The sequence below is a fragment of the Mollisia scopiformis genome, assembly GCF_001500285.1.
Source record: "Mollisia scopiformis unplaced genomic scaffold LY89scaffold_3, whole genome shotgun sequence".
Classification (NCBI taxonomy): domain Eukaryota; kingdom Fungi; phylum Ascomycota; class Leotiomycetes; order Helotiales; family Mollisiaceae; genus Mollisia; species Mollisia scopiformis.
In genome coordinates, this window is record NW_017263583.1 from 430,077 (window position 1) to 453,506 (window position 23,430).

Consider the following 23,430-nt stretch of genomic DNA (forward strand, 5'->3'; position numbering starts at 1 on the left):
TCCAGGACGATACCAGAAGCGACTGTAAGCAAAACCCTGTTCTTAGATAGGTTACACGCTGAACACTGCTATTTCTTGCACAGCATCAGAAGTTGCACATTGTAGTGTAGATTTTTGGTACATGAGGACTTTCAAGCATACATTCATTGAATTCATTCGCAATGGCAAGCATTGCCACAAAGTCTAATTGACATAGAAAAAAAGCCAGTAAAGTGATCCAAAATTGTGATATGCTGCTCCATGCAAAAGCCATGAGCAAGCAGAGTGTGGTATCTAGATACGCCCAAGAGAACAGTGTCCCAAACCCCACCCGCCTAATATTTAGAATAGTCATTATGAGAAGAAAAGGTGTACGCCAAGAAAACAATCAGCGAGGTACATCACTAGAATAGCCATTGTATGGGTCATTCATCTGTGCTTGGCCGTAACCGGGCTGTGGACCGCTGGAAACATACCCGCCCTCGTCTCCCTCATCATAGTATTCGGAGCCGCTCGCATCGAAACTGCTTCTCCCACTAGGATCATCGTCGATGCCGACATCCCCTTGTGGCAATTCAGACCAGCTCAGAGTCGCCAGTGCAGGGTACTGAGCCAACAAGGCTGCCGGTAAGGTGTAGTTGCCACTGGCATCCATAGGGAAGCCATTGGCATCAACCGGAATTGGCTGGGGTTGCTGCATGTTGTGCATATTTTGCATTCGTTGCTCGTTCCAGAGACGTTGTCGTTCGATTGCTTCTTCATCGAGCAGAGGCTTGATGCAGATTCTTCCTGCTTCAGACCGGAAATGGCGACCGAGTGCATCAGCGCGAGCAAATCTTCGACCGCATCCCCACTGTCCACCTTGCTTCAGCTCGCCCTTACAGACGAACTTCTTTTCCCCAGAATGTAACCCTTCGTGACGCTTTCGATCATGTTGTCGAGCAAAAGCTTTGCCACAGACTGTACAAACGAAAGGACGTTCGTCAGTGTGTGTACGCAAATGAGAGCGGAGATTGTATGCTCGAGTGAATCGCTTTGGACAAAGGGTACATTGGAAGGTCGCAGGGTGCTTTTGCACTCGTTTAGCATTGCCACTTTCCGAGGCCGATCCTTGGTAATCAGGATCAGCTAGGCCAAGGATGTAATCACGATTTGGCAGGGACGATGTGGATTGGCGGCGTCTACTGGGTGAGCTGGCTCCGGACCGATCGTTCGGGGATAAAGAGCGGTGCGAGCTAGGAGATGGTGCTGCGAGATCAGACCCAAGCGTGGAAGATGCACTTGGTGTGTGAGGACGAGAGATACCAGATCCGCTGTTATTCGGATCTGTGAAGGCTCGACGACGACGTCCTACATCTGTTAGCATATATCACGTGGAGAGGACAAGAAATCCATACCTCGATCAGGGGGTGTCAAGGCATCGTTGTCAAAGTTGCCTGGCTTCGGAGGCTCAAAGCTGTTCTGCGTCGATGTTGGCGCGAGCTGGACATTAATTTCTGGAGGAACCATTTGCTGTGCTTGACCCATGTCATTTTGCAATTGAGGAAAGCTCTCCTGGCTTTGACTATACAAGGAAGATTGGCCGAATCCATTATTGTTGTTCATACCCAGCATGAATGCATTTGGTTGGTTCATACTTGGAATGTTTTGTGGTCCCAAGCGGGGAGAAATAGTAGGACTGTGTGCAGGACTTAAACCTCGTCTTGGACTTGCTCCATGTTGAATCTGAGGATCGGACAAAGAGAAATTACCAATGCTTAGGACTTCTTGATAAAGGCTTGAATCTTGCGGATGCTGCATTGGCGAATGATGTTGCTCTATGGAGTCGAATGCGTCATGATGGCCAAGGTTGGGCGAATGCGCTGCAGAGGAGACAGATACATCAGAGTATTCAGATGGTGTCCGTCTGTGAGTGGTGAATTGAGGTGCCATCATATTGCTCCACTCGAGGTTCTGACCAGGGAAAGCAGCACTTTCAGGCCCAAGTGATGCATTTCTGGAGTGGTTTGGTGATGGCTGAAAGGCGCCCTGGTTGAAGGAGGGCGATTGATGTGCGGATGCAGGAGATTGAGAATTTGGTTGAAGTAGATTTGGCGGGGTAGGAGTTTGGTGCATCTGTGGAGAAGCCATGTCGAGTTGTGAGGGGTTCACGGACTGCTGATTTGAAGATTGAGAGGGCAACTCGCTCATGAAAAAAGAAGGGTCGTACTGGTCTGTAGAATTTCCAGGCGTCGAGAAGAGAGGAAAGTCGCCGTCGTTGAAATTGGTCGGGAGATTTGGATTTAGCAATTCTTGCGTGAAACTGCCGTGCTGTTGATTGAAAGGAGAAGCTCCCTCTTCTGACTTGAACTGTCCTCCAAAGTTTTGGCTCTGCGCGTAATTGGATTCTCCAAGACTGCCTTGTGAGAACGATTGTCCTTGTTGATTCAAGTATTCGTTACTCTCAGAATAAGATGGAAGGCCGTTGTTCGAATTGAAGCCACCGTTCATAAATTGTTGACCGTTACCGTTGTTGTTGCCTGCGTTGTTGTCAAGGCCTAGTCCTAGCCCAATCGAATTGGCATTATCTTGATATGGCTGCGGTGAGGGAGAGTGGCTCTGGTTTATATGAAGCTGTTGATGTCCCGCAGAGGGTGACCGCCCACGTTGTTGATCCATAGTGACTGTTGTTGCTGTTCTTAGAACACGATCAGGTTGATTTCTGTGATGCGGTGGTCAGCCTCACTGGCGCGGTGGCTGAGCAGCCTTTTGAGGCTATGCGCGAAAGTGCGAAACAACTGTCCGCCCACTCAGATTCGAGTAATTGTGGAGGAATGGGCTTCCAGAAAGCCTCTCGCATACAAAGGTAACGGGAACCTGAAACTAGTAGACTTTCGATAGATGTGTTTGCTGCCTGAATGCTGTCGGAATCTTGCGGCCGGGCAAAGCTTGAACAGAACCGAGTAGCCCCCAGATCAGGACGGATCAAATGTGATGTCGCGCAAAGTGCTTCGCCCCAGCTTGATATTATGATCGAGAGGGATTGAAAGTGGTCGAGTAGGGAATGTTGTGGTTGTAGATTTCGATGACAATAAGCGCCCGAGCTGTGACGGTACTAATCGCAGAGCTGGTGGGTTTTGCGACGAGGACGATTCGGAGGTAAGATCCCAATATAGGTGATATCAGTTTGCCAGTCTGCAGAACATCTCAAACGTCAGCCATGGTTGACAAGAAGGGTTGGGGACGATGAGAATCGAGCTCTTGAGCACCGTGTGATCGCATGGGCTATGAAGCTCCAGAAGAAAGACATGCGCTTACCGAAGTTGTGGCTATTGAAGCAAATGATTCTGGTGGTTGAATATGAGTGCTGGCAGCGTTGAACAGAGTGCTACTTTGGAAATGCGCAATAATTCCGTCGAGGGACTTGATTCTCGAAGAATGTCCGAATATCTTGTCCTCTTATCGAATGGGTTTAGGAGGGAAAGGCATCAACATAGCGGTTAGTGTAGTGGATTGGGTAGCGGCACGTGCACTCGACGCCCAGGAAGCACCAAGTCTCAAGTTCTGTCAGACTCAAACTGGGACCGTATGGGCCCTGGCTATTGGATGAAGATACAGACCATGATGTCCCAGTGGAAACTTATTTGGGGAACGTCTGGAAAAAGACACGAAAGACATCCCTCCAGCCATTTACCCTTTCCATTTCCCACTGATCTACGGACGCTATTGAGGGATTCCATCGCATCTTTCGGGCTCGGTTGCTGTTTCTAGGTTTCAGTCTCAGCCATGACGGGCAGGGGTAAGCTTAAATTCACAGACGCTGGCGTTCAATGCAGCCGATTCGCAGTAGATAATCTCGGCTTAGTAAGACGCCCTGAACTGTCAAAGAAAGGAAGGAAAAAATAACAGAGTCAGACCTCTGATTCGTCACTCACGGAGGTTTGCATCAGTCTGACCAATTTGGAGAATCTTTATTTACCAGAAATACAGTCCGCCTGAACAGTACTTTCAACAGTCGTTCCGAATTTTGACTGTGGAGACCACAGATTCAGTGCTACCGGTAGTATCATGTAGCGATACAACTAGCATTCGTAAATCCGCCAGTGACAGTAAACGTTTTCGAAGTTTGATGTCAATTATCCACCAACGCTCATGGTCTTGCAACTTGCCACCAAGCTAGAATTTCTCCTTTCACGTTGGAGAGCCAGTGTACAAACACAGTCCCTCGGCGCTGTTCGAATACGCCGTCATTATACGATGTACCGCGGTAGTTCCGAGCGGATAGCGGTGATCCTCGACTTTGATGGGACAATAACCACGAAGGACACCATCTCGACCCTGGCTAATATCGGCCTCTCATCTCAGAAAGATCAGGGGATCGAGCTTTCAAGAGCATGGGCTTCCATTCTCTCGAAGTACAGTGAAGATTACTCAAACCATATCAAGGCCTATAGGCCAGTGAAGGAGGAAAGGTCAACTCTGGAAGAAGAACTCAAGTACTACAGGAGTCTCCGTGAAATTGAGCTAAAGAGCTTCGCACGTGTAAGCAATTCGGGCCTATTTAAAGGAATCGAGGATTGGGAAAAACATGGACACGATGCGGTCAAAGAGGGGCAAGTGATTGTAAGGAAAGGTTTTCAAGAGTTTGTGACGAGCCTTGCAGATTGCGGAATTGTCTGGGGAGTGGTCTCAGTGAACTTTTCGTCTGACTTCATTCGAGGAGTTCTCAAAGCAACTGTCGGTGATAAAAAGGCGAAGGTGAGCATATTGGCAAATTCGATACTTAGTGGAGGCTTCATTGTCGGTCTTGAAATTGAGGAACGAGCGTCTCGTCCTGTAATGGCTACATCTGGTGCAAAATTTTCTGCTACGAAGAGGCTCCTTTACACATGGGGTATCTCATCAGAACAAGAACAGCAAACGTTGCTTTATATTGGAGACTCAGGAACAGATATAGAGTGCTTGACCGCAAATGGGGTAACTGGGGTTGTTATGTCTGATGATGGACAGAGTGACTTAATGAAGAGGTTGAAGCAGATTGGGATATACGTTGGTAACATTCAGATTGATCAGGGGAACCAAGAACAAATGTATTGGGCACGGGATTTTGACGAAATCGTTGGCAGCCCTGTATTCAAACAATTGACCCAGATTCATCAGAAGGAATAGCCATATATATGAGCTCAGAAGCAATGAAAAGACTCCAAAGGAATTAGTTCCGTCTATGGAAAAGGAGACAAGGTGAAATGAAACAAATTGTCCAAACGGATTGGGTATCTATCTAGATATAACTATTTCAAAGCATACTCGATCAAAGTTTTGTAACCCTTGACAGCAGCCTCTAGATCATGGACCGTGAGGTGCTCGTGATCACTATGTGCCATCAGGATTGATCCCGGGCCATACAGATATCTCTTGTGATCTCCTTTGAGATTCGGTATGTCTGTTCCGTAATTGACGACAATCTTCTCGAAGCCCGGAACATCACTGTCAATGTAGACAGGTCCATAGCCGCCACCAAAAGAGACATCAACCTTCTGTCCAACAGCTTCGAGTGTGTCCAAGATTATCTTCTCAATTACCACTGGTTCTCCATCAGCAATACGAATGGCAATATTGGCAGAAGCCTCTTCTGCAATGACGTTCGGCGCAACCCCTCCCTCTATTCTCCCAATATTCAGAGTTGTATTTCCATACTTCTCACTCCAAGGGAGCTCCATATTCAGCAAAGCATTCAATGCCGGGATCAGCATCGAATTAGCACTTCGACCAAGCTCAGGATAACCGCTATGTCCAGCCTTCCCCTTTGCTTTCAGGTCAACACTCATAATCCCCTTGTGTCCACTCGCAAGCTTCAGTTCCGTAGGCTCTCCAAATATGCATGCTTCCCACTCCATGCCCAAATCATTCGCCTTCTTCATGCCATCACCGCCACGTTCTTCCCCGACAACGAAGAGCAGAGCAACATCGCCCTCAGCGATCTTTCCAGCTGCAAGAAGCTGTTCAACAGCTATGATCTGCGTCGCAACACTCCCCTTCGCGTCCACACTGCCTCTGCCCCAGATTTCATCTCCAATTGACTTGTATTCCCAGTATGGGGGCACGGTATCAATGTGCGACGAAACCAACGTCCTGGTCTTCCTTTGCTTCCCTACATACGCCAGAATGTTCTCGCGGGGTTTGTTCGAGCCTTCGAAAGGACCGACATCTTGGGTTTCGACCGTGAAGTTCTTACTCTTCAGGTAGGATATCAGGTATTTCGCAACGTTGTGCTCGTTGCCAGTAATCGATTCGTGCTCGATGAGGCTTTTGTGAAGCTCGAGGAGTGAAGAGGAGGTTGGGTTGATGATTGGTTCTTGGGCACCAATTGAGAGAGCGGCGTGGGCCCAGCTCGCCAACAAAAAGGTCGAAAGAAGATAAATCTTCATCTCTCCGTCAAGCAGATTGAGCTTCTTGGGTGTAGTCGTTGTAGTGCTCGAGAGCTGGAGTTTGTCCTTTTGGTATCTGGAGTTCGTAACCCCACCTTTAGCTATAGCTCTGCAAAGTCCGAGACCTGAAGCACCTTGTTAGCTTGCCACCTTGTGGCACTTACTGTATTCACTACTTTGCTTCCATTGGTTCCAGAATTATATGAAGAGAGCTAAGCAGAGGAGGGAGATGTACTGTAAAGTCGGCCGTTAATATATCAAAGAGCGAACACGGTAAGGTTAGAGGTCATCTCGACTTTCAGTGACAAGACTCCCTGGCATTCTCCCGCATAGGAAGGATGCTCGGAACTCTCTATAATCTCTGATAGAGTCTCTGAATTTGAGCACGATGACTACATGGCCCTTGATCTTGGAATTTGGTTGGTCGGTAAAACATACCTAGGTAGGATGATGAGAACCATCACGTGTGATCCAAAGTACTTCGACTTGGGTAAGAAAATAGACCATCATGGGGTTTGCTATGCCGTATGGCAAGCCTATGATCAAGGATAACACAAAGACGAAGTGTATCTTTGGCAAAGGCTATCAAAGTGTGATGAGCGAAGTTTGAGGAGTCTTTTTTATTAAGATGTTTAGAAACTTTATTTCTACCTAAACAACCTCAAGACCCCTTCTCATCGGTTCATTCTCTCCTGCTTTCACCCGGACTTCATCGCCGCCGCTAACGTTCGGAGTTTCCTTTCGGTAGCCGTCATGCTTCAAAGTCGGGACCAACCTCCCACATTCAGAAGCTGTATCCATGCTTCTATATCCTCGCCTAGACCAAGGCCGCCTTACGAACCTGCTCGATCTTTTCTTTTTGTTGAATACTGACGCAAAGAGCTGCATCTAATGGCTTCAGATCAGGCTCCTTCATTGTTGCAAGCGCAGCCAATGCCAAGTAAGAATGATAGATATCTGTAACACGGTTAGAAAGGTCATATTAGGAAAGCCGAGAGTGGTGAACCTGGAGGATCTCCCGGACATTTCCCAAATCCTCCTATTCTATGCTGTGTCTGCTCGAAGAGGAATCGACGGATCGCTGGAATGTCCAGGAGTTCGACTTTCTCTTGGCAGAGCATCTATCGTCCGGTCAGTCAGTGTACTGCGTCGTATTCGGCAGATAGAGTGGGATATACGTTAATTGCTGCTCCAACCCAGAAGGCATAACAGGTGTCCGCACGTTTATTGCAGCGACCATTGAAGCCAACAAATTCCTCGTCTTCATGTGCTGGTTCCTCGGTATAGATGCCCTGCAATTTCACAGCAGGTGCATGCTCTGCGTCTCCTTCCTCCTCCTCATCTGACTCGGTGGTATAGCCCGTCTGTCTTGAAACGAGCCAACGGATCGTCGAATCAACATTTGTGAGGCCTGAGATCGGCTCCGAATCTTTTGACTTGGATAATCTGTTGGCTAGTTTGAGCGAGGCAATGGCGCAATATGTATATCCGGCTTCATACACATCAGTGTAAGTCCTTTCTGCTAGACAGGCTGCATCATACCATGTGCTTCATGCCGAGACGACTCTCCTATTCCGCCATCATAGGTCTAAGGAAAGATCAGCATCTGACCTCGGCAAGACACCTTATATTATACCTGTCCAGAGCGAATATATTTGACGAGTTGGTCAACGTCGATGTCTGCTCCATCTTCTTTACTCGAGTCGTAGTCGCCCTTCAAAATCCATCTTATAGCCATAGCAGCATAAGAAATTCGCATATCAGTCCCGCCCTGTATAACGCCGTCTTGGGTAATGAACTCCCCAAAGCTCCCGTCCTCTCTCTGGAGCCCTTTTATCCACCTCAAACAATCATCCCGTCTCACCCCATCCAACGAACCAACAAAACTGAGCCCCATTATAGCAAAATAAGTAGCTGGCAGATTCGCAGGATCCATCGTCTGCTTGCCATGTCCAACATCAACATAGGCTGCATCAGGGTATTTGTGATTTGGAGACCCGCAGAAGCCACCATCGGGGTGCTGGCACTTCAGAATCCAATCTTTGATATTCGCTCGCTCATCTTCTGGGAATGTCTCGGCACCAGCTCCAAGAAGGTCGAGGGCAGAGAGGATGAAGAAGCCCAGAGTCATACGTGAGGAATCCATGCTTGTATATCCTGTTGGAAGAACGTTCTTGAGGCATCGATGCCAGTACTTGATGTGGAGCGCGACATCAAGACTCAATTCTTGGACAGCCATCGTCGGCGATGTGTTGAGCTTTTATGAGGATTTTAAAAGCTCCAGTTTCTGAGAATTCTGGATTCTTTAGTGGGGAATCAAGTTAAGGGAAGCTGAGCTTGCAGCCAAATCATGGACGAAAGTAGGACAAGAGGCAACACAGTGAAGGAGTATACATTTTGCTAGCATCCGAACAATACCTACATGAGTGTTATAGATTCACGCATCGTATACACGGTCTTTGTGCATACCATGACCCCTAGGCTGGCTGGTTGACGCGGGATACACTTTCTACCCCTGTCGTGGCGTCGGAAAAATGTTCAACCTTATTTTTCTAATTGCAGGGATCCGTCGAGACCCTGTTTCACAAGATTTGTGAGTGACAGCAAGTCGAGCATCGTGACCTACTTCAAATCAACACAAACCCCAGATCTTAGCCAGAGATTCATACATCCAACATGGCGCTCATATCTGCAGCTACAATCATTACGTCCCTGTCCCTTTTTCACATCACTCTTGCGTATTTCTTCCTCGTTTCCCCTGGAGCTATTGCAGACCAGACGTTGGTATTCATCATAGGAGAAGCTATGGGTTTGGTGGGTAGCCACTCACCTCGATATTCACCTTTCATACTGACTTATATCTAGCCATACACGCGCTCTTTCGACAATCAATCGCCTCCTCTTGCTTTCTTGTCAGCGGTCCTCGCAGTAATTGGTTTCAGCGACTTGGTCTCCGTCTCTCTCCCTGAAGAAATCTCTCAATATCACTGGGGCTCCCAAGGTTCGTATCCAGTTGCCACATCCAGATGTAACTTCGCTGATCAAACCAGCACCGGTGCGATTCCTGCTCTTCCTCTGCCTCGCGGTCTACTCCTATGTCTTCTCAGATACATCTCCGCTATACTCCTCGAAATCATACAGTCCGAGCTCGTGGGGTGAAGGTTTAAAGAACAGGGTGCTATTTACATGGGCATTTGTGGAGATGATCACTTGGTTCTGGATCTTCGTCACATTGAGAGAGGAAAGGAGAGAAACTGCGGTTCGGAAGCAGCAGAGACGAGCAGCCGAAGAAGATATGCTTTGAGTCAGCGATGATCTATGATTTATGAACATGCTTGGCTATTTCGCATCACAACAAGCTTTGGAGGCTCTGTGTGTACCTGTTCACGGTGATCAATATCAGACCAGGCAAGCGAAAGACTTGAAGGAATGTAACACCTCGCATTTCTATTTCTGAGTCTGCTACTTCGATCTCACTACATCTTACACCTTAGTGGGTATCTTGATGTAAGAGAATCCTGCAATGGAGTCCTTCCAGCTTTCCACTACGTCGCCAGCCCATTCTTCCATGAAGACCTCATCAGTTACTTTTCGCACTGCTTCTGTCAATGAAAGCTCAGATCCTGTCTGTGAATCTGGGAAAACGCTTTCTAACACCTTGTCTATCCATCCTCCTTCATCTAAGCCCTTCTTTATAAAAGCACACTTCTCCATGACAACTCGTATGAGTTGCTCAGCAGCTTGGGTAACTTTCTTGCTTGCTTCTGTTTGGCTTAAATGGACTGCTTTGCCTTTTGTAGAAAGGTATTTACAGAAATTTAAAGCACTTCTGCCAACTTCATAAGCTGTGTAAATAGCGTTGAGCGTGGTCTGGAAAGCAGGGATCACCGTCTCCATGGCACCAATGAGCTCGGCTAGTTCTTCGAGGCGATTGGAGAGTTCTTGATTAAGTCCTTCCAACCTCGTCTTGAAGTCTCCTTCAAGCCAGAGTTCTTGGTCACAAGACTCTGTAAGGATGATTGCCATGGCACGATGGGCGTGGGCCGCAATCTGTTCAGCCCGAGTCATAGATTTGACTCCCACTTTTGAGGTCGAATCTTGCTTGATATGTCGACTCAATGATTGTTGCAAGATACTCCTTTCACCGTTCAGCTCGGGAGAGGGGTCTACGATAAGCATTATCCTTTCGGCCAGTAGGGTAACCCGGTATCGGGACTCCTGAGTCATGTCAGCCGGGTATTCTGAAATTAGGCACGTGTGACGTACTGAAGGACCTGGGATGAATCTGCTGAGCTCCTCAAAGCCTGGTGCTCGGCTACTTTCGAAGTTGGGAAACGTCTCATAGTCGTTATTATCGGACAGGACACGTTCCCTACTTTCCACGTCGGCGGCTGATTCTCAATTAGCAGTGCAAAGGTACCTGAAGTCAAGCACTTACGTATCAGACCATACATCTGGCGGATGGCACCAGCTGGAACCTTACTTGTTATGAATCGATGGATCCTATTGGTTTCCACAACAGACATAACAGCTGATATGCTATGAGACAATTTCTGGGTAACTTCTCTAAATTCGAAGATTGAATTATAGCTGCCATGTTTGAAGGACAGCCAGATATTCTTGTTGATATGTTCACGAGAGGTCTTGTAAAGCTTCTGCTGCTTCTGCAATTGCTCAATGAGAGTACGCGTGTTCGAGGAGCCGCCGGACGAGTCGTGGATGGGGTGTGGATGCAAAGTGGAAATCCGATCAAACATAGTATACGACAAGGTATCAAGCTGGACTTCCTTCAGAAATAGACGCTGGTACGCTCTCATAGCAAGTGAGCCACATCCAAGATGTGAATATAGCCGGACCAGCATTAGAGACAGCTGAAAGTTCGATTTGGAGCGCAACCACGCAGACTCCAGTAATACCATTGCTTGGAGCAGATAAACGATACCACTGCTTTTCAGGTTCTCGGAGTGAGGAGATATATTACTCCGGCCAAGTTTGATCAAGCACATCGCTGCTAAGACACAGAAGTCATCAGCTGGATGTCTATCAGTGCTCAAAAGGGACTTTGTAATCTGTCCATCATCACTGATTGCTGACCGGTAAGACTGAACAGATTCTTCCGCAAGCTGTACCAGGCAACTCCGGCAGAACACCCCGCAGTCGTTGGCACAAGAGCTGCACTTGAACTGCTGAGTTTCTGCGAAACTTTGTCTGCGTTCTTGTTCTGGAATACTAGATTTGATAAGATGTTTGAGTTTGAGCCTATTCACAGCTCTGGTAATTTTGGAAGCAGTACTCAACTGCCATAGAGCATTAGCATAAAGTCCTCATGTAATTACAATTTCAACATTAGAACGGGTAGAACTCGAACTCACATTACGAGAATCCGATATGTCAGCTGCTTCAGGGTCCACCGGTCCAGTTGGTTGTTGTGGCTTCTCCAACGCAGTATTATCTTCCAGCATAGACATGAGTTGAGAACGCTCATCTGGCTTCAGCACTTCAACAAATTGCCTTATATCATTGTATGCTGTGCTAGCATCACCATATTCCTGAAGATAGTCAAGTATGACATTTGGTTGAGAGCTGAGCTTGTCGCTCGGTCCAATCGATGGAGCATTCTGTGAAAACGAGGCGGAGCACTCAAAAGACAATTTTACTTTTGCCAAAGATGCGTTTCTCTTCCAGCCCTTGTCGATCTCGCAAGCAGGATCTAGATGTGCTTCAACTTCTTCACGTATCTCGTTATAATTTCTGCAGCTACTGTCAGCTACGGCGAGTCGAAACCCATTTTATTACTCACCCGCGATTTTCGAGCTTGCTTGCTGACTTCAGATATGCTTCCCACACCGTCCAATCGCTGAATGAAGCTTCTACAAGTTGATTGGAATCATTCGGGGTTCGTGCTCGCTTCAGCAAAGTCCCGCAAAGGTCAAAGAGGTCTTGCCAGTGATTGGCTTCTGTCATCAATTTCAGCCTTAGTCTCCATAGGCTCCATTCCCCCTTTGCTACAGTCGATTCTGGTCCTAGATGTTTATCTTGCAGGTACTCTAGTCGATTTTCCGATTTTCCAAAAACTTCAGTGATCCTGTCCAACAGGAGTAATTCTTGAGGAGTCTGGATGGACCTGATAGGTAATTGCTTCATATCCTAGACATACTCGTGTCAACGCCTCTCATATGATTTGGCTTTCGAAATTCACTCACTGTAGCTTGTCTAGTAGCTGCAGCTAGCTTGCCGATCTGACCAAGTGCTAAGCCTCCCCATATTTTTCTTTGATTTTCAGGACATTGTGGTGATATCTGATTTATGTGAGTCAAGCTAACATTTAGATAGATAAATGGGTTCAATGCTTACTGAAAACATGAACATTGAGGTTATGTTCCAGAAAATGTATAGATGGCTGTTTGGAAAATTCTTCTCGAGGCTGTTGGCGATCTTTTGACTCAGTATCAGCAACGCTGCCCGTTAGAGTGACAGAGGCTATTGCCCAAGACCTACCTGGCGGGCATGATCCAAATCGTCTCTAGAGAGACAGCTTTGAAGGCATGCGAGACTGGTATCTTCATTCTTCGGGACAGCTTTGATACATCGCCATCTGAGTTCTCCAATAGTCTTAATCCAGACTTCTCGGGATCCTGGCAGGACTTCTTCTAGAGCATCTTCGTATAGTTCTATGGCAGCAAGGTCTGAGAGTACTGCTTTTCTGGCTACGACGTCTTCTAGGTGCAGAATAACAGCTGATTTTTCCGATACTTGAGGCAAGAGAGACCTAATGTAGATCTTCAAGGCCTGCAGTCAAAGTTAGCTTGTGTAATAAGTATCAGCCACGTGACTTAATTGGGCACGAAAGCTCAACGCGAAAAAGAAGACAGTGCAAGATGGTTGCGATATAATACCTCTAGGTAATCGGTTGACTTCTTTGCGAGTCTCTTGTCCACAAGTTTCAAAGCTTGCTTGAAGTTCTTGGCTTCGATCGCATTCCAGATTGGCACATCCTGCCGGTCTTGAAGATTGTCCATCGTGTGCGCTTTGCAGGCTTCTGAGCTCCCGCCGAACGCGACATGCAATAACAGGTGACAATAATATTAACCTTCGCTTCTAGAATACTGGTTATGATTCTGAGATCATCTTTGGTGGATTTGTTCACGACAAGGGATGCGACTAAGAAAATTTGGTGTGCATAAAAATCGGCTTTTCCTCAGGTCGCTGCCGAAGCGAGAAATTAGTGGCTCAAGGGAATGTTTGAATTCTGATACTCCAGAGGTCTCTCCCGAATCTTTTCTTTGGTGGTAATATGCTAGGTCGCAAACAGAAAAAGAAGGCTTCTGCTATGATGTCTACAGGAATGTACCACTTCAATCCTCATCAAAGCTCTCTCACTTTCGTCTCTGTTTTGAAAATCGCCATTGTCATCATAAGATAGCCCAGAATTGAGCTTTAGTACAAAGTGAATATTACATATTGTACAGCGAGCAAGTCCTCAATCGATAACACACATTTTCATGAGAACCAGCCCTTTCTTTCCTTCCGTTTTGCCTCCTTTCTTGCGGTAATCTGGCCATATGTCAGCATAAACTCGGACTAAATGTCTGCCGCCTCCCAGGAGATATCAGCGAAGAGGCTAAACTCTACAGCCTTCACCTCTCTCGAGCCCTTAACACTCTGAAATCTACTTCATTTTTCATCCTTGCCAAGGACCTGCGAACCGCGGCAACTCATGTGGGACTGAATAATGCTAATCAAAGCGAGTAGAGATAAGAAACTGTGTGTTCCTACCCATTGCTGTTTGCAATCCCTATATGCCCTGATTGAAGAGGTTAGCCTTGAGATTTCTTCGAAAAAGCAGAGCCTTCCAATGCTGTCCCCATGATGAACTTACTGAAAATAATCCGTACACATTTCCCGGTCACCACCGTTGCGATGGAGACATTTCAGGCTTCTTGATGCAGCTTCCTGACAGGGATCAAAGTACTCCCCAGCTCGTTTACTATACAATCTGAAATCAGCTGAGCTCAGAGGAGGTAAAATTGCCACCAGTTCTGGTCCCGAACCAAAACACTCAAGTGTATGTATACCTTTCAAATGTTTGACTTGTCTTAGCGTCCCAGGGGTCAGCTTCGGAAGAAGCGTCGTTGGATGACATGGCTATCAGATAGATTTGATCAATTCGTAGTCCTAGGTGGTGCTGGATGTTCCATGAGGCATTCTGGAGGCTAGGCTCTCAGGGGCGGAAAAGAGTGGCCGAATTTTTGGGTGGTTTTCGCCTACAAAAACGGCCGCTTTTTTCCGCCCTTGCTAGGTAGGCTAGGCGAGTGAAAGCAAGTCTAAAAAGCTAGCCGAGCCTTGGCGCATGTTAGGCTTATCGGCGCACAGCCACAAGGGTCTTATCTGCCTGCAGCATTCACCTTCTTCTGATGACTTTGCATCAACGTCGTCTCTTGTCTTCGATGCGCCGGCACCGTATCTTGTATCTTGTCGTTGCTCCGAATAAGGCTTTCCAGCAGGGAACATGCTCGTCGGATTGCCTTTGACTTTGTACCCAAGCGGGCTCAGGCTGCCACTCGCATTTCGAACCCACTGCTCACGAGCTTATGACGGGGATGGAAGTCCAATACCTTATCTGAGCTTCATTGATGATCTGCCCTGCCACCGCGCGAGACAGTGCTTGAGTGCATGCATGCAAACGTCTCGACGGCGGCTGGCTTTCCATTGCAATTCACCGGCATCACGAACAACTGAGATGTTCTCTGGGCGCTGGGAAGGCTATCCGTTTGGCTTGCCACCCTGCACAGTTGCAGCAGATGATGGGCTGTTGTTCTAATCTCGTGATGGGGCATCGGTTGACCTCGCTCAACGGAGCCTCGAAATTCCCAGCTGGTTCTGATTAAGCTCCAACATGCGTCCGTTAACGGCGTCCCTACGCACAGCATGACAAGCGATAAGTTGCACTAGTCGAGATCTTTCCATATCGGGAAAACAAACCCAGACGTTCAGAGCCAGATATCTCCCCGCTCTAGTCAACGTATGATCTCCACACCTATCTTTACTCCCCTACGCTTCTCTACCTTTCATTTGTCTCCACAGCCGGCGTCAATTCGCGAACTTTGGTAATTCGACCTTGGCTTGAACAAGACATGTGCAAGACTGCCGGTGCTGTGATGACGCTTCCCACGAGTCCAACATCTTACCCCCTTGCCCTCGTGGCGGTCGAGATCGCTCCCACTGCTGCCGATTGGCATTTCAAGCAGAGAAGGCACCGAGCGCTGTGACTTATCTCAGTTTAGTCCATGTCTGCCAATTCTCCGCTCCTATCCATTTACAGGAACCCTTTCCATGCAATATTCGAACCACCACCAGGAGAATCTGGGTGGGACTCCGATTAGTGCACACTCTTGCGACCTTGTTCGTGTCATCGGTCCAAACTTCCAGAACTACTATCAGGAAACAGATCAACGGGCGTGATAGCTTCAACGATAAGGCGGCTTCGTTGAAATTGACAGGATGCGAATATCGTGAGAGTTTCTCCACACTTCTGGCCCAAAATCACCTGAGAACGGCAGAATTTTGATGCAAGAAAGGTGTGGAGGAAACCCACCAGGGCTGACAGGATCGAAGCATCAAGGTCGTGCAAGAATCACGGTTGATCGTTCCGTAGCGTATTTCCAAGATTGGACTGTTTACTTCAGAATTCAAGCGTTGGTGACGTGAAGGGCCTTCATTGAAAGGCAGACTTTAAGGACACTTTGATATAAGAAAGACCGGCCACCAACTCAACACAACATAGCTCAAACCAACCCAACACAACTTCACACCTGTCCTCATACTCTTCATATTTATATTGTAGAACTCTATCTACAGATCTTCTCGAAACTCGCAAACTGTCAAAGTTGTCTTATTCTTGCTCAAGCACAATCTAGTAGGTCTCCCCTTCATTACAAAGCCACCAAGTCAGAGGTAAGCAACCTCCTGACGTTCTATGTTTCCCACCATTTCGAGAGGCGCAAGCCAAGATCGTGTCTCCTTGCACCATCAGACCCCTCTTTCTCCCAACCAGTTTGCATGCAATGGATGTTTCACAATAAATACATGGTGCAGTGTAACATAGATCTTCTGCGTGCAGAAGCGTTCTTGTCACACAAGAGGAAGTCTATACTCGTGGATCCTGACTTCATATCTTATCAGCAGCTTCACTCGCTAACACCACCTAGCATCTAGTCTCAAATACACTTGATCAAGAAGAATGGCTACTCCCGATATCTATTTGCCTACCGGCGCTCCAGATCCTTTCTCCTCCAAAATGATCAACTCCCCGAGACTCAAATCATCCCCAAAGGAGACTCAAGAATCTTTGAAGCGATCCTTCGCCAAGTACCTTGCTGCTGATCATGGCTCACCAGCCGTTGGCAAGCTGTTCCAACCGGACAGACACATTCAATACGAGGAGCCTGCACATATTCACACCATGGAAGAGATCGGCTTTCCTGCCAGCAAAGGCGTTTCTCCAGTTGCTGTCTCCGATCCCTTTCGACTATTCAGCGAGGAGGCTGTCAACATCATGAGAAATGAAATATTTGACCCCGAGGTACAAGAGAAGTACAGTTACACATCCGATATTGCTCCAAAGCAGTTGCGTGGATATGCTCCAAAGTCAGTACACATCATACAGTCTCAAGCATTAGCTGACTGAAGAAGGCACGGCAAGTTCATCTTCGAGGCTTGGAAACATCCGGAAACACTCGCGATTATCTCCAAGATTGCTGGCGTCGAGCTAGTTCCAGTTATGGACTATGAGATCGGACACATCAACCTCTCTGTCCCAGGCATGATCCAGAATCAAGGTATGGAGGAAGATGCTCTTGTCGGCTGGCACAGGGATAGCTACCCCTTTGTCTGTGTACTCATGATGAGTGATACCACAAACATGGTAGGAGGCGAGACTGCGTTGAGGACTGGTACTGGTGAGATCAAGAAGGTTCGAGGTCCAAGCAAGGTAATACAATCACTATCTTAATGGACCAAGAGTAACATTCTGATTCGTGTTTCAGGGATGCGCCGTCGTCCTTCAGGGTCGATACATTGACCACCAGGCTCTCAAAGCCTTTGGAGGACAAGAGCGCGTAACGATGGTCACATCTTTCCGTCCTCGATCTCCACGTATTCGTGATGATACCGTCTTGAACACTGTTCGTCCAATCTCCAACTTATCTGATCTTTATGGCCAAGCTGTCGAATACCAACTCGAAAATGCGGAAACTCGCATTCGACAAATGCTCAAGAACGTCCGAGACTCAATGAAGGCCGGAGCTACTGATGTTCAAGCCATCAAGTCCTTCCTCGACTTCGAGATTAAGACTTTATCTCGTCTTGATGGAGAGATTGTGGATGAGGCTATGGTCAAGAAGGGAAGTCTTGCAGATGTCTGTGCGGAAGCCGCAGAACCTAAAAGACGTAAGAAGGAAGAGTAGAATCCATGCCGATGGGGTCAAGAATTCTTATGAGAGCTGTGGCTGGAAGTTGATGATCACGAATTTTCTTCGCAATTGTTCTGACATTCTTATTTGGCTGAATTTAACTTTGCTATGTGCGCTTTGCAATACCTTCATTCTACTTTCTGTTATCAGCGTTGAGTTGAGCTTACTTTCCAGAGCAATTGAGCGTAGAATGCTTGATAGGAATAAAGATTGTCCAGTTGCACCTGTAAGATTCTCCAGTCATTTTAATTGCAGATAGAGAAAACTGCCTTCTGTGCCACGGACAGAGAGCAGGAATACCATACCATTTTCAATGCCACGAATCCTCGAAGGGGTCATCTTCCTGTACGGAGTAGCTTATCCTTAATACAACTTTGCCAATCGTGAATAAATGACCATTTAAGGACAACTTCAATCATCATAATGCTCTTGAAATGATTGGTCGTAAGACTAGAGCGGCTACCAGCTCCAGCCACGAAACAAACGAGGAGATCGCGTTAAATGTTCCAATAGATGTGAGGCGTTCTTTTTTTGCGATGAAACAGGACGGACAATTATTGATCATCAAAGTTCTGTAAAGTCGAGATCATTGATAAGAAACCCGGGTATTCAGAAGCTCGAAGCATTGTCTTGAAAAATGGCAAGCATAGCACAATATAAATCTGAAAGTTGGTGAATATGAAATGCTGGTACTATTGTGCTATTCCGACGGGGATGTGCACCCCACACGAAGGGTGCGCTAGTATTAGCGCGGTTGTTCAACGACTGTCAGCCTTCTCGATATTTCCTACTTCTTCATTGCACAACGTTCCGCAACACTACTCTCATCGGCTTGGTTCTGCAGACAGGACTTACTCGCTTTCTTGCGGGAGTGCAATCAATCCCCAGCTCGTTTTCGTTTCACGATGAGTTCCCGACCTCGTTTTGACGCGGCGGCCCAAAATTCCAACCCAACCTACAAAGCCTCCTTGACTCCTCCATCGTCGAAGTCCAGCATGAAAGAAAAGAAGCAAGTTTCCGTACGAGACAGAGACTCTGGCAGTCGGGAAACCACTCCAACAGCAAAGTCTGGCGTCATGATTAAAAGTGACACGCAGGTATGTGCTGGGCTCCAAACTAAAAACCTCTCCACGCTGACGTCTTCCTCAGTTAGCTACGGCTTTCAGATCCGACCTTATGAACATAAAATCCACTGTCACTTGCTCAATTTGTGACCAGCTCCTCTACGAACCTTACACCTTGGCCTGCGGTCACACCTACTGCTATTCTGTAAGGATTTCACTTTCGGGATATTTTTCAAGAGGCTGGCGTCTAACTTCCACCCAGTGCCTTTGCAACTGGTTTGTTCCGAACAAGCACAAGAAGACTTGTCCAGAATGCCGTGCTCGAGTCAAGCAAATTCCCACACCAAACTACATTGTAAGCTCTGCGTCCCGCAATCAAGAAAGTGCTAATCGCTCTCCACAAGGTCAAATCTATCGTCGATGTATTCACGAAGCAAATCGAGCTAATGCCCGCTGATGAGAACCCCGAACAACACGTCCAGCGACGAGCGGAGGAGATCGCAGAAGTCGAGAAGGACAGACATAATCCTGCGGGCCTATTCAAGGGAACATTTTCCAGAGGCCCGCGACGCAAGCGATTGTTCAGAGATGAAGAAGATGGCGGTGTTTTGAGATGCCCTGGTTGCGGCCATGAACATGAGGGAGGTCCGGCATGCGCAATCTGCGGAGAGGAAATTGACGAGTACCCTTACGACTTCAGCGACTTTGATGAGGACGACGCCGATCTTGAAATCGAGGACATCGACAATCTCGAACTTGACTTGGATGCCGACGAGATCAACGCCGAGTTTGCTGACATGCATGGCCATCATCACTTCATAGACCTCCCAAATTTCGGTCCGGCTGCTCCTCATCTTGGAAATATGTACGGCCATCGCTTCCTCCATCCTGCAGTGCTCGAGGAAGTTAGCGACCTATCCAATTCCGAGGGAAGCGAAAACATTGATAGTGAGGAAGACGACAATTCTCTCGACGGTTTTGTTGTGCAAGATGATGATGATGAGGAGCCAATTCGAGTCCCGAACAATCGTCGTGGTCGTCCCACAGCTACCCAGCATTTCACAATTGACCTTACCTCCGACGATGAATCCGATGAAGGTGGTGCAATCTCTAATGGTCGCTTACGTCGCCGTCGTGGAAGTCAAAGATCAACGCCGCCACCCGCAGTTCCTAATGCACTTAGCATTTCAGATGGCAGCGCTCATGAATCGGATTTCGATGAGACTTTGAGTGAGGCAGAACAACGCTTGCAGAATGCTGGTTGGAGTCCACTCGACAATGGTCATGATAGCGAGATTGAAATTCGTATGCCTTACGATCACGACTATCCCGCTTATGGCACGTCCGAAGACGACGAGCATGGAGACGGTGCTAGTGACACCACTAACACCTCAACCATCGGTGGTAATGTAAACTATCACGAACGAGAACGTAGAGAGGAAGATGATCTATCGGATTCTTCACACTCGGAAACTCCTACATATCACGGTGGTAACTATCCAAGAGATACAAGCCCTTTCTACCGTGGCAACTATGCTGGACAGTATCAGTACCTCGGAGAAGAGGAAGAGGACGACGAAGTCACGAATGGATACTCGACTAATACGAGCGGTGTCATGGATCGAGACGGCGATACTGAAATGAGCGCTTCTAGCCGAAGCCGCAGCAGCAGCAGTGTCACCCCCAATCCTTATGCTACCGCCTACGACGAAGTGTTCTACGCTCGAGAAGGCAGTGAGCCGGTCACCGAGTACGGTGATGACTACGGTGACGCTCATGAGTCTGAACCAGAGTACCATCCAAGAGAAGCTCGCGATGTTAGTGAGCAACGCACTGATTACGGCGAAGACCGACAACTGGACAGTGAAAGCGACTATGGTTACATGACTCCCGCTCACACCTATGTTGCGAATGCAGTTCATGAACCCGAACCAGAAGCAGAATCCTCGGATAGTTCTATTCGTCCACCAAACCGCCGTCAACCAAGACAACCACGACAGTACTTGGCACCCAGTCGCGAGGGTGTTCAAGTTCACAACTACCACTATAATCCATTTGTCCCCTTGGCCACAGAGTCTCGACAGCGAATGGAGAGAGGAAGCCGTGCCAATCCGATCTGTTTTGACGATGCCGGCGATGACTGGGAAGGTGACGTACGAAGCATCATTGAACCTTCTTCTCGCACTCGCAGAATGACTGCTTATCGGGACATGCCAACTCGTCGCATTGACCCGTTGAGAAGCTCTCGATCTCCTTCGGCTAGCCGTGTCATGTCTTCTTCCTACAGAAACTCACGTTATGCCCCTCAGTATTCACGCAGAGGTTAGATTTGTTTGGGGCGTTCATAAGGTATACTTCATGATAGCATATTTCGGCGTTGTGAACATGGGGAGGAGTTACTTGAGCGAGCGGAGGAATACTTCGACCGAGGAAATGTAACGGTATGAGGGTTGTGGAATTGGCATGGTCTTCCCACATAGAGCATAGATTGGTAGCTTCCTACCTGCAGCAGTAATCTCAGGACTTAGTCATTAAGACGTGCATAATGTGATTTGACATTGTTACTTGACAGCGTGCTGAATTGCCAGAGAGCTTTGAAAGAGAGACTTCCTTGACGAATATACGGAGGTCGGCTTGGGCATTAGATAGTAGGAATCAGAACCATGAAACCCTCTTAAAATAGAACCCTTTCATCCATCTCATGACGTCCAAGCATATGTGCCGAGCGATATTCCTCAGAATTGTCCCAACTGACCAAAAACGTCCCTGCCGTAGTCGAAAACTGGTGCCTATAAAGCAAGAGGTGTTCTTCCGCACCGCATTGTAGTACTCAAATATGAGGACTTGTACTCTAACATGGAAATACACAATCAATCTAGGAGAATAGGTAACGTAGTTCAACTCCTAGCAGCTACTAACCTCTCTTTTCGGTGGCGACAAATCGAGTAAGTATTACTCACAGAATATCTAGGTATGTCTATTCTTGGCAGGCTGGGAAAGACTTATATGCATTGTTTCCTGCGGAAACTAGTATGTACTAGAGACTAAGACTTATTTTCCATTGTCTGCGGACTGCCAGTATATCTTGAAAATTTGATGGTCCAGCGTGCAATGAAGCCAAGGGATCCACTGAGACGAATAACTGCGAAGCAGTACACGTGCTTTGCTTGTAACAGTCGATGAACTGATTTCGACATTCGAAATTCGAACGTCGAATCTCAAGGCCTAGGCAGAGACTCTCGACGCAAAATTTTCGGAGTCTGGACTCGACTCGATGATTAACTCTGATGAGACAACCCTTGGAGGGACTTAACTTCTGAAATGAGGTGATATTGATGTGTCAATGAAAAGTCACCTAGCGCTTCTTCGATAGAAGTTGTCCGAGGGTGTATGGTTACATTCATAGAAGAATGTTATGGCTAAATAGCCCAACGCGCGTCGTCCTCGTTGCCGACATCTGCAATGGCAAAGTACTGTATACCGGCAGTAGAACGATGAGATGGACATGAATCTCCGTATTCTTCAATCGATCGCCAGGAAATGTCTTCGAATTGTGTTGAAAGACGTGATTGTTCAAGGCGAGCCTCCTCATAGAAGCGAGGGGTGGCATATTTATGCATACCACTTACTGGTTCATGTGGCAAGTGCTTGGATGCCAAGAACCAACACTGGACAAGATGATTGCATGCCACTGCTCTCGAAGACTTTGGAAAGGAATGCAGTTCTGGGCTTTGCAGCTGCTCTCACGAACGCCCAACTTTGTTGATCCTTCTAGCACATCTTACTATTCAGCCCATCAGTTAAAGCCACTGCTGATATAGACGGAATCAACACTCCAATTTAGCTTGATTTCTCACTCTGGTCGGATCTCTTTATCTTCTAATTGTGTGGAGTCACATTGACTAAATTTTGCATTTTCAGCCATGTCTGAGAGGGATCCAATTGCTGAACATCCAAAAAATATGTAAACTTTCCTCAGCCGATGTAGTCATTGAATAGAGAGCCTTTTCAATGCAAAATTGTCCAGTCCAATGTGCACAAACTTGAATGCAGAGCGATACAGGATCGAGAGGGTCGTTTACAGTCAGACAAACAAACAAAGAGATATATTTCGTTCCCCATTTCACATTCGACTCCGAGTGCTCGCATTAGAATCAATAAAGTCTTCGATTAAGGCTGAGCGATCTCCGGGTACCCACAGATTTAGAACTTCGACCTTTCATGCGCCAACGTCTGAGGTCATGCACAGTTTCATGCTCGTCCAAAGTCACTTCCCAGTGCTGACATACAAGGACTGCCTTGCAGTTAATATGTCAATGTCTTGACATCGCGTTTCTATGATGATTCCAAGAGGAATGTTGCATCTGGCGAGAATCTGACAGGAGGCTCCCCTATCTTTGAGCTGAACCACATCTCACTCCTCGCTACCACAATCCTTCCCGAGACATCCAATGGATAAGGATTGAACTTGACAGGCGGGGATCTCGGCTCAGACCGCGCTTTGCTAAG

The 23,430-nt window shown here is 47.3% G+C and overlaps 9 protein-coding genes across 9 annotated transcripts; 4 read left to right on the forward strand and 5 right to left on the reverse strand.

The window, feature by feature from the left end:
- Positions 1-367: 367 nt before the first annotated feature.
- LY89DRAFT_728536 (uncharacterized protein) lies at positions 368-2,637 on the reverse strand (the record flags this gene model as incomplete). Its single annotated transcript, XM_018219276.1, has 2 exons — positions 368-1,329; positions 1,377-2,637. 2 exons carry the CDS (start codon positions 2,635-2,637, stop codon positions 368-370), a joined length of 2,223 nt encoding a protein of 740 aa, XP_018076739.1.
- A 1,249-nt stretch (positions 2,638-3,886) lies between these two features.
- Positions 3,887-5,140, forward strand: LY89DRAFT_680520 (uncharacterized protein). The gene has a single exon (XM_018214092.1). It carries the CDS (start codon positions 4,216-4,218, stop codon positions 5,125-5,127), a length of 912 nt encoding a protein of 303 aa, XP_018076740.1. The 5' UTR covers positions 3,887-4,215; the 3' UTR covers positions 5,128-5,140.
- LY89DRAFT_714200 (Zn-dependent exopeptidase) lies at positions 5,113-6,963 on the reverse strand. Its single transcript, XM_018218109.1, has 3 exons — positions 6,825-6,963; positions 6,551-6,558; positions 5,113-6,511 (listed from the first exon to the last, which is right to left on the reverse strand). The coding sequence occupies exons 1-3, from the start codon at positions 6,845-6,847 to the stop codon at positions 5,250-5,252; spliced, it is 1,293 nt and encodes a 430-aa protein (XP_018076741.1). The 5' UTR covers positions 6,848-6,963; the 3' UTR covers positions 5,113-5,249.
- A 73-nt stretch (positions 6,964-7,036) lies between these two features.
- On the reverse strand, positions 7,037-8,848 carry LY89DRAFT_680523 (terpenoid cyclases/Protein prenyltransferase). The gene is made up of 6 exons (XM_018214093.1): positions 8,809-8,848; positions 8,023-8,682; positions 7,929-7,974; positions 7,565-7,878; positions 7,393-7,507; positions 7,037-7,343 (listed from the first exon to the last, which is right to left on the reverse strand). Exons 2-6 carry the CDS (start codon positions 8,623-8,625, stop codon positions 7,204-7,206), a joined length of 1,218 nt encoding a protein of 405 aa, XP_018076742.1. The 5' UTR covers positions 8,626-8,682; positions 8,809-8,848; the 3' UTR covers positions 7,037-7,203.
- A 139-nt stretch (positions 8,849-8,987) lies between these two features.
- Positions 8,988-9,796, forward strand: LY89DRAFT_704132 (uncharacterized protein). Its single transcript, XM_018217359.1, has 3 exons — positions 8,988-9,200; positions 9,252-9,387; positions 9,437-9,796. Exons 1-3 carry the CDS (start codon positions 9,063-9,065, stop codon positions 9,688-9,690), a joined length of 528 nt encoding a protein of 175 aa, XP_018076743.1. The 5' UTR covers positions 8,988-9,062; the 3' UTR covers positions 9,691-9,796.
- A 26-nt stretch (positions 9,797-9,822) lies between these two features.
- On the reverse strand, positions 9,823-13,534 carry LY89DRAFT_636366 (uncharacterized protein). Its single transcript, XM_018211486.1, has 9 exons — positions 13,283-13,534; positions 12,885-13,175; positions 12,741-12,821; positions 12,590-12,685; positions 12,187-12,533; positions 11,759-12,137; positions 10,825-11,683; positions 10,653-10,777; positions 9,823-10,604 (listed from the first exon to the last, which is right to left on the reverse strand). The coding sequence occupies exons 1-9, from the start codon at positions 13,403-13,405 to the stop codon at positions 9,870-9,872; spliced, it is 3,036 nt and encodes a 1,011-aa protein (XP_018076744.1). The 5' UTR covers positions 13,406-13,534; the 3' UTR covers positions 9,823-9,869.
- Positions 13,535-13,615: 81 nt separating this feature from the next.
- LY89DRAFT_680528 (uncharacterized protein) lies at positions 13,616-14,775 on the reverse strand. Its single transcript, XM_018214094.1, has 4 exons — positions 14,462-14,775; positions 14,266-14,373; positions 14,163-14,190; positions 13,616-13,940 (listed from the first exon to the last, which is right to left on the reverse strand). The coding sequence occupies exons 1-4, from the start codon at positions 14,527-14,529 to the stop codon at positions 13,887-13,889; spliced, it is 258 nt and encodes an 85-aa protein (XP_018076745.1). The 5' UTR covers positions 14,530-14,775; the 3' UTR covers positions 13,616-13,886.
- Positions 14,776-16,272: 1,497 nt separating this feature from the next.
- Positions 16,273-18,243, forward strand: LY89DRAFT_606913 (uncharacterized protein). The gene is made up of 3 exons (XM_018210437.1): positions 16,273-17,033; positions 17,079-17,376; positions 17,432-18,243. The coding sequence occupies exons 1-3, from the start codon at positions 16,627-16,629 to the stop codon at positions 17,849-17,851; spliced, it is 1,125 nt and encodes a 374-aa protein (XP_018076746.1). The 5' UTR covers positions 16,273-16,626; the 3' UTR covers positions 17,852-18,243.
- A 417-nt stretch (positions 18,244-18,660) lies between these two features.
- LY89DRAFT_714205 (uncharacterized protein) lies at positions 18,661-21,509 on the forward strand. The gene is made up of 4 exons (XM_018218110.1): positions 18,661-18,954; positions 19,007-19,126; positions 19,184-19,276; positions 19,326-21,509. Exons 1-4 carry the CDS (start codon positions 18,763-18,765, stop codon positions 21,246-21,248), a joined length of 2,328 nt encoding a protein of 775 aa, XP_018076747.1. The 5' UTR covers positions 18,661-18,762; the 3' UTR covers positions 21,249-21,509.
- The last annotated feature ends 1,921 nt before the right edge of the window (positions 21,510-23,430 follow it).

Coding starts and splice junctions, on each gene's coding strand:
- LY89DRAFT_680520 (XM_018214092.1), top strand. CDS start 4,216: ATGTACCGCGGTAGTTCCGAGCGGATAGCGGTGATCCTCGACTTTGAT.
- LY89DRAFT_714200 (XM_018218109.1), bottom strand. CDS start 6,847: ATGGTTCTCATCATCCTACCTAG.
- LY89DRAFT_680523 (XM_018214093.1), bottom strand. CDS start 8,625: ATGGCTGTCCAAGAATTGAGTCTTGATGTCGCGCTCCACATCAAGTAC. Junction 7,508..7,564: donor GGGTTGGAGCAGCAATTAAC/GTATATCCCACT, acceptor ACCGGACGATAG/ATGCTCTGCCAAGAGAAAGT. Junction 7,344..7,392: donor ATGTCCGGGAGATCCTCCAG/GTTCACCACTCT, acceptor ACCGTGTTACAG/ATATCTATCATTCTTACTTG.
- LY89DRAFT_704132 (XM_018217359.1), top strand. CDS start 9,063: ATGGCGCTCATATCTGCAGCTACAATCATTACGTCCCTGTCCCTTTTT. Junction 9,201..9,251: donor TAGGAGAAGCTATGGGTTTG/GTGGGTAGCCAC, acceptor ACTTATATCTAG/CCATACACGCGCTCTTTCGA. Junction 9,388..9,436: donor ATATCACTGGGGCTCCCAAG/GTTCGTATCCAG, acceptor TGATCAAACCAG/CACCGGTGCGATTCCTGCTC.
- LY89DRAFT_636366 (XM_018211486.1), bottom strand. CDS start 13,405: ATGGACAATCTTCAAGACCGGCAGGATGTGCCAATCTGGAATGCGATC. Junction 13,176..13,282: donor AGTCAACCGATTACCTAGAG/GTATTATATCGC, acceptor CTTTGACTGCAG/GCCTTGAAGATCTACATTAG. Junction 12,534..12,589: donor CAGCTACTAGACAAGCTACA/GTGAGTGAATTT, acceptor GAGTATGTCTAG/GATATGAAGCAATTACCTAT.
- LY89DRAFT_680528 (XM_018214094.1), bottom strand. CDS start 14,529: ATGTCATCCAACGACGCTTCTTCCGAAGCTGACCCCTGGGACGCTAAG. Junction 14,374..14,461: donor ACAAGTCAAACATTTGAAAG/GTATACATACAC, acceptor CAGATTGTATAG/TAAACGAGCTGGGGAGTACT. Junction 13,941..14,162: donor GGGATTGCAAACAGCAATGG/GTAGGAACACAC, acceptor ACATATGGCCAG/ATTACCGCAAGAAAGGAGGC.
- LY89DRAFT_606913 (XM_018210437.1), top strand. CDS start 16,627: ATGGCTACTCCCGATATCTATTTGCCTACCGGCGCTCCAGATCCTTTC. Junction 17,034..17,078: donor TTGCGTGGATATGCTCCAAA/GTCAGTACACAT, acceptor TGACTGAAGAAG/GCACGGCAAGTTCATCTTCG. Junction 17,377..17,431: donor AGGTTCGAGGTCCAAGCAAG/GTAATACAATCA, acceptor TTCGTGTTTCAG/GGATGCGCCGTCGTCCTTCA.
- LY89DRAFT_714205 (XM_018218110.1), top strand. CDS start 18,763: ATGAGTTCCCGACCTCGTTTTGACGCGGCGGCCCAAAATTCCAACCCA. Junction 19,127..19,183: donor GTCACACCTACTGCTATTCT/GTAAGGATTTCA, acceptor ACTTCCACCCAG/TGCCTTTGCAACTGGTTTGT. Junction 19,277..19,325: donor TTCCCACACCAAACTACATT/GTAAGCTCTGCG, acceptor GCTCTCCACAAG/GTCAAATCTATCGTCGATGT.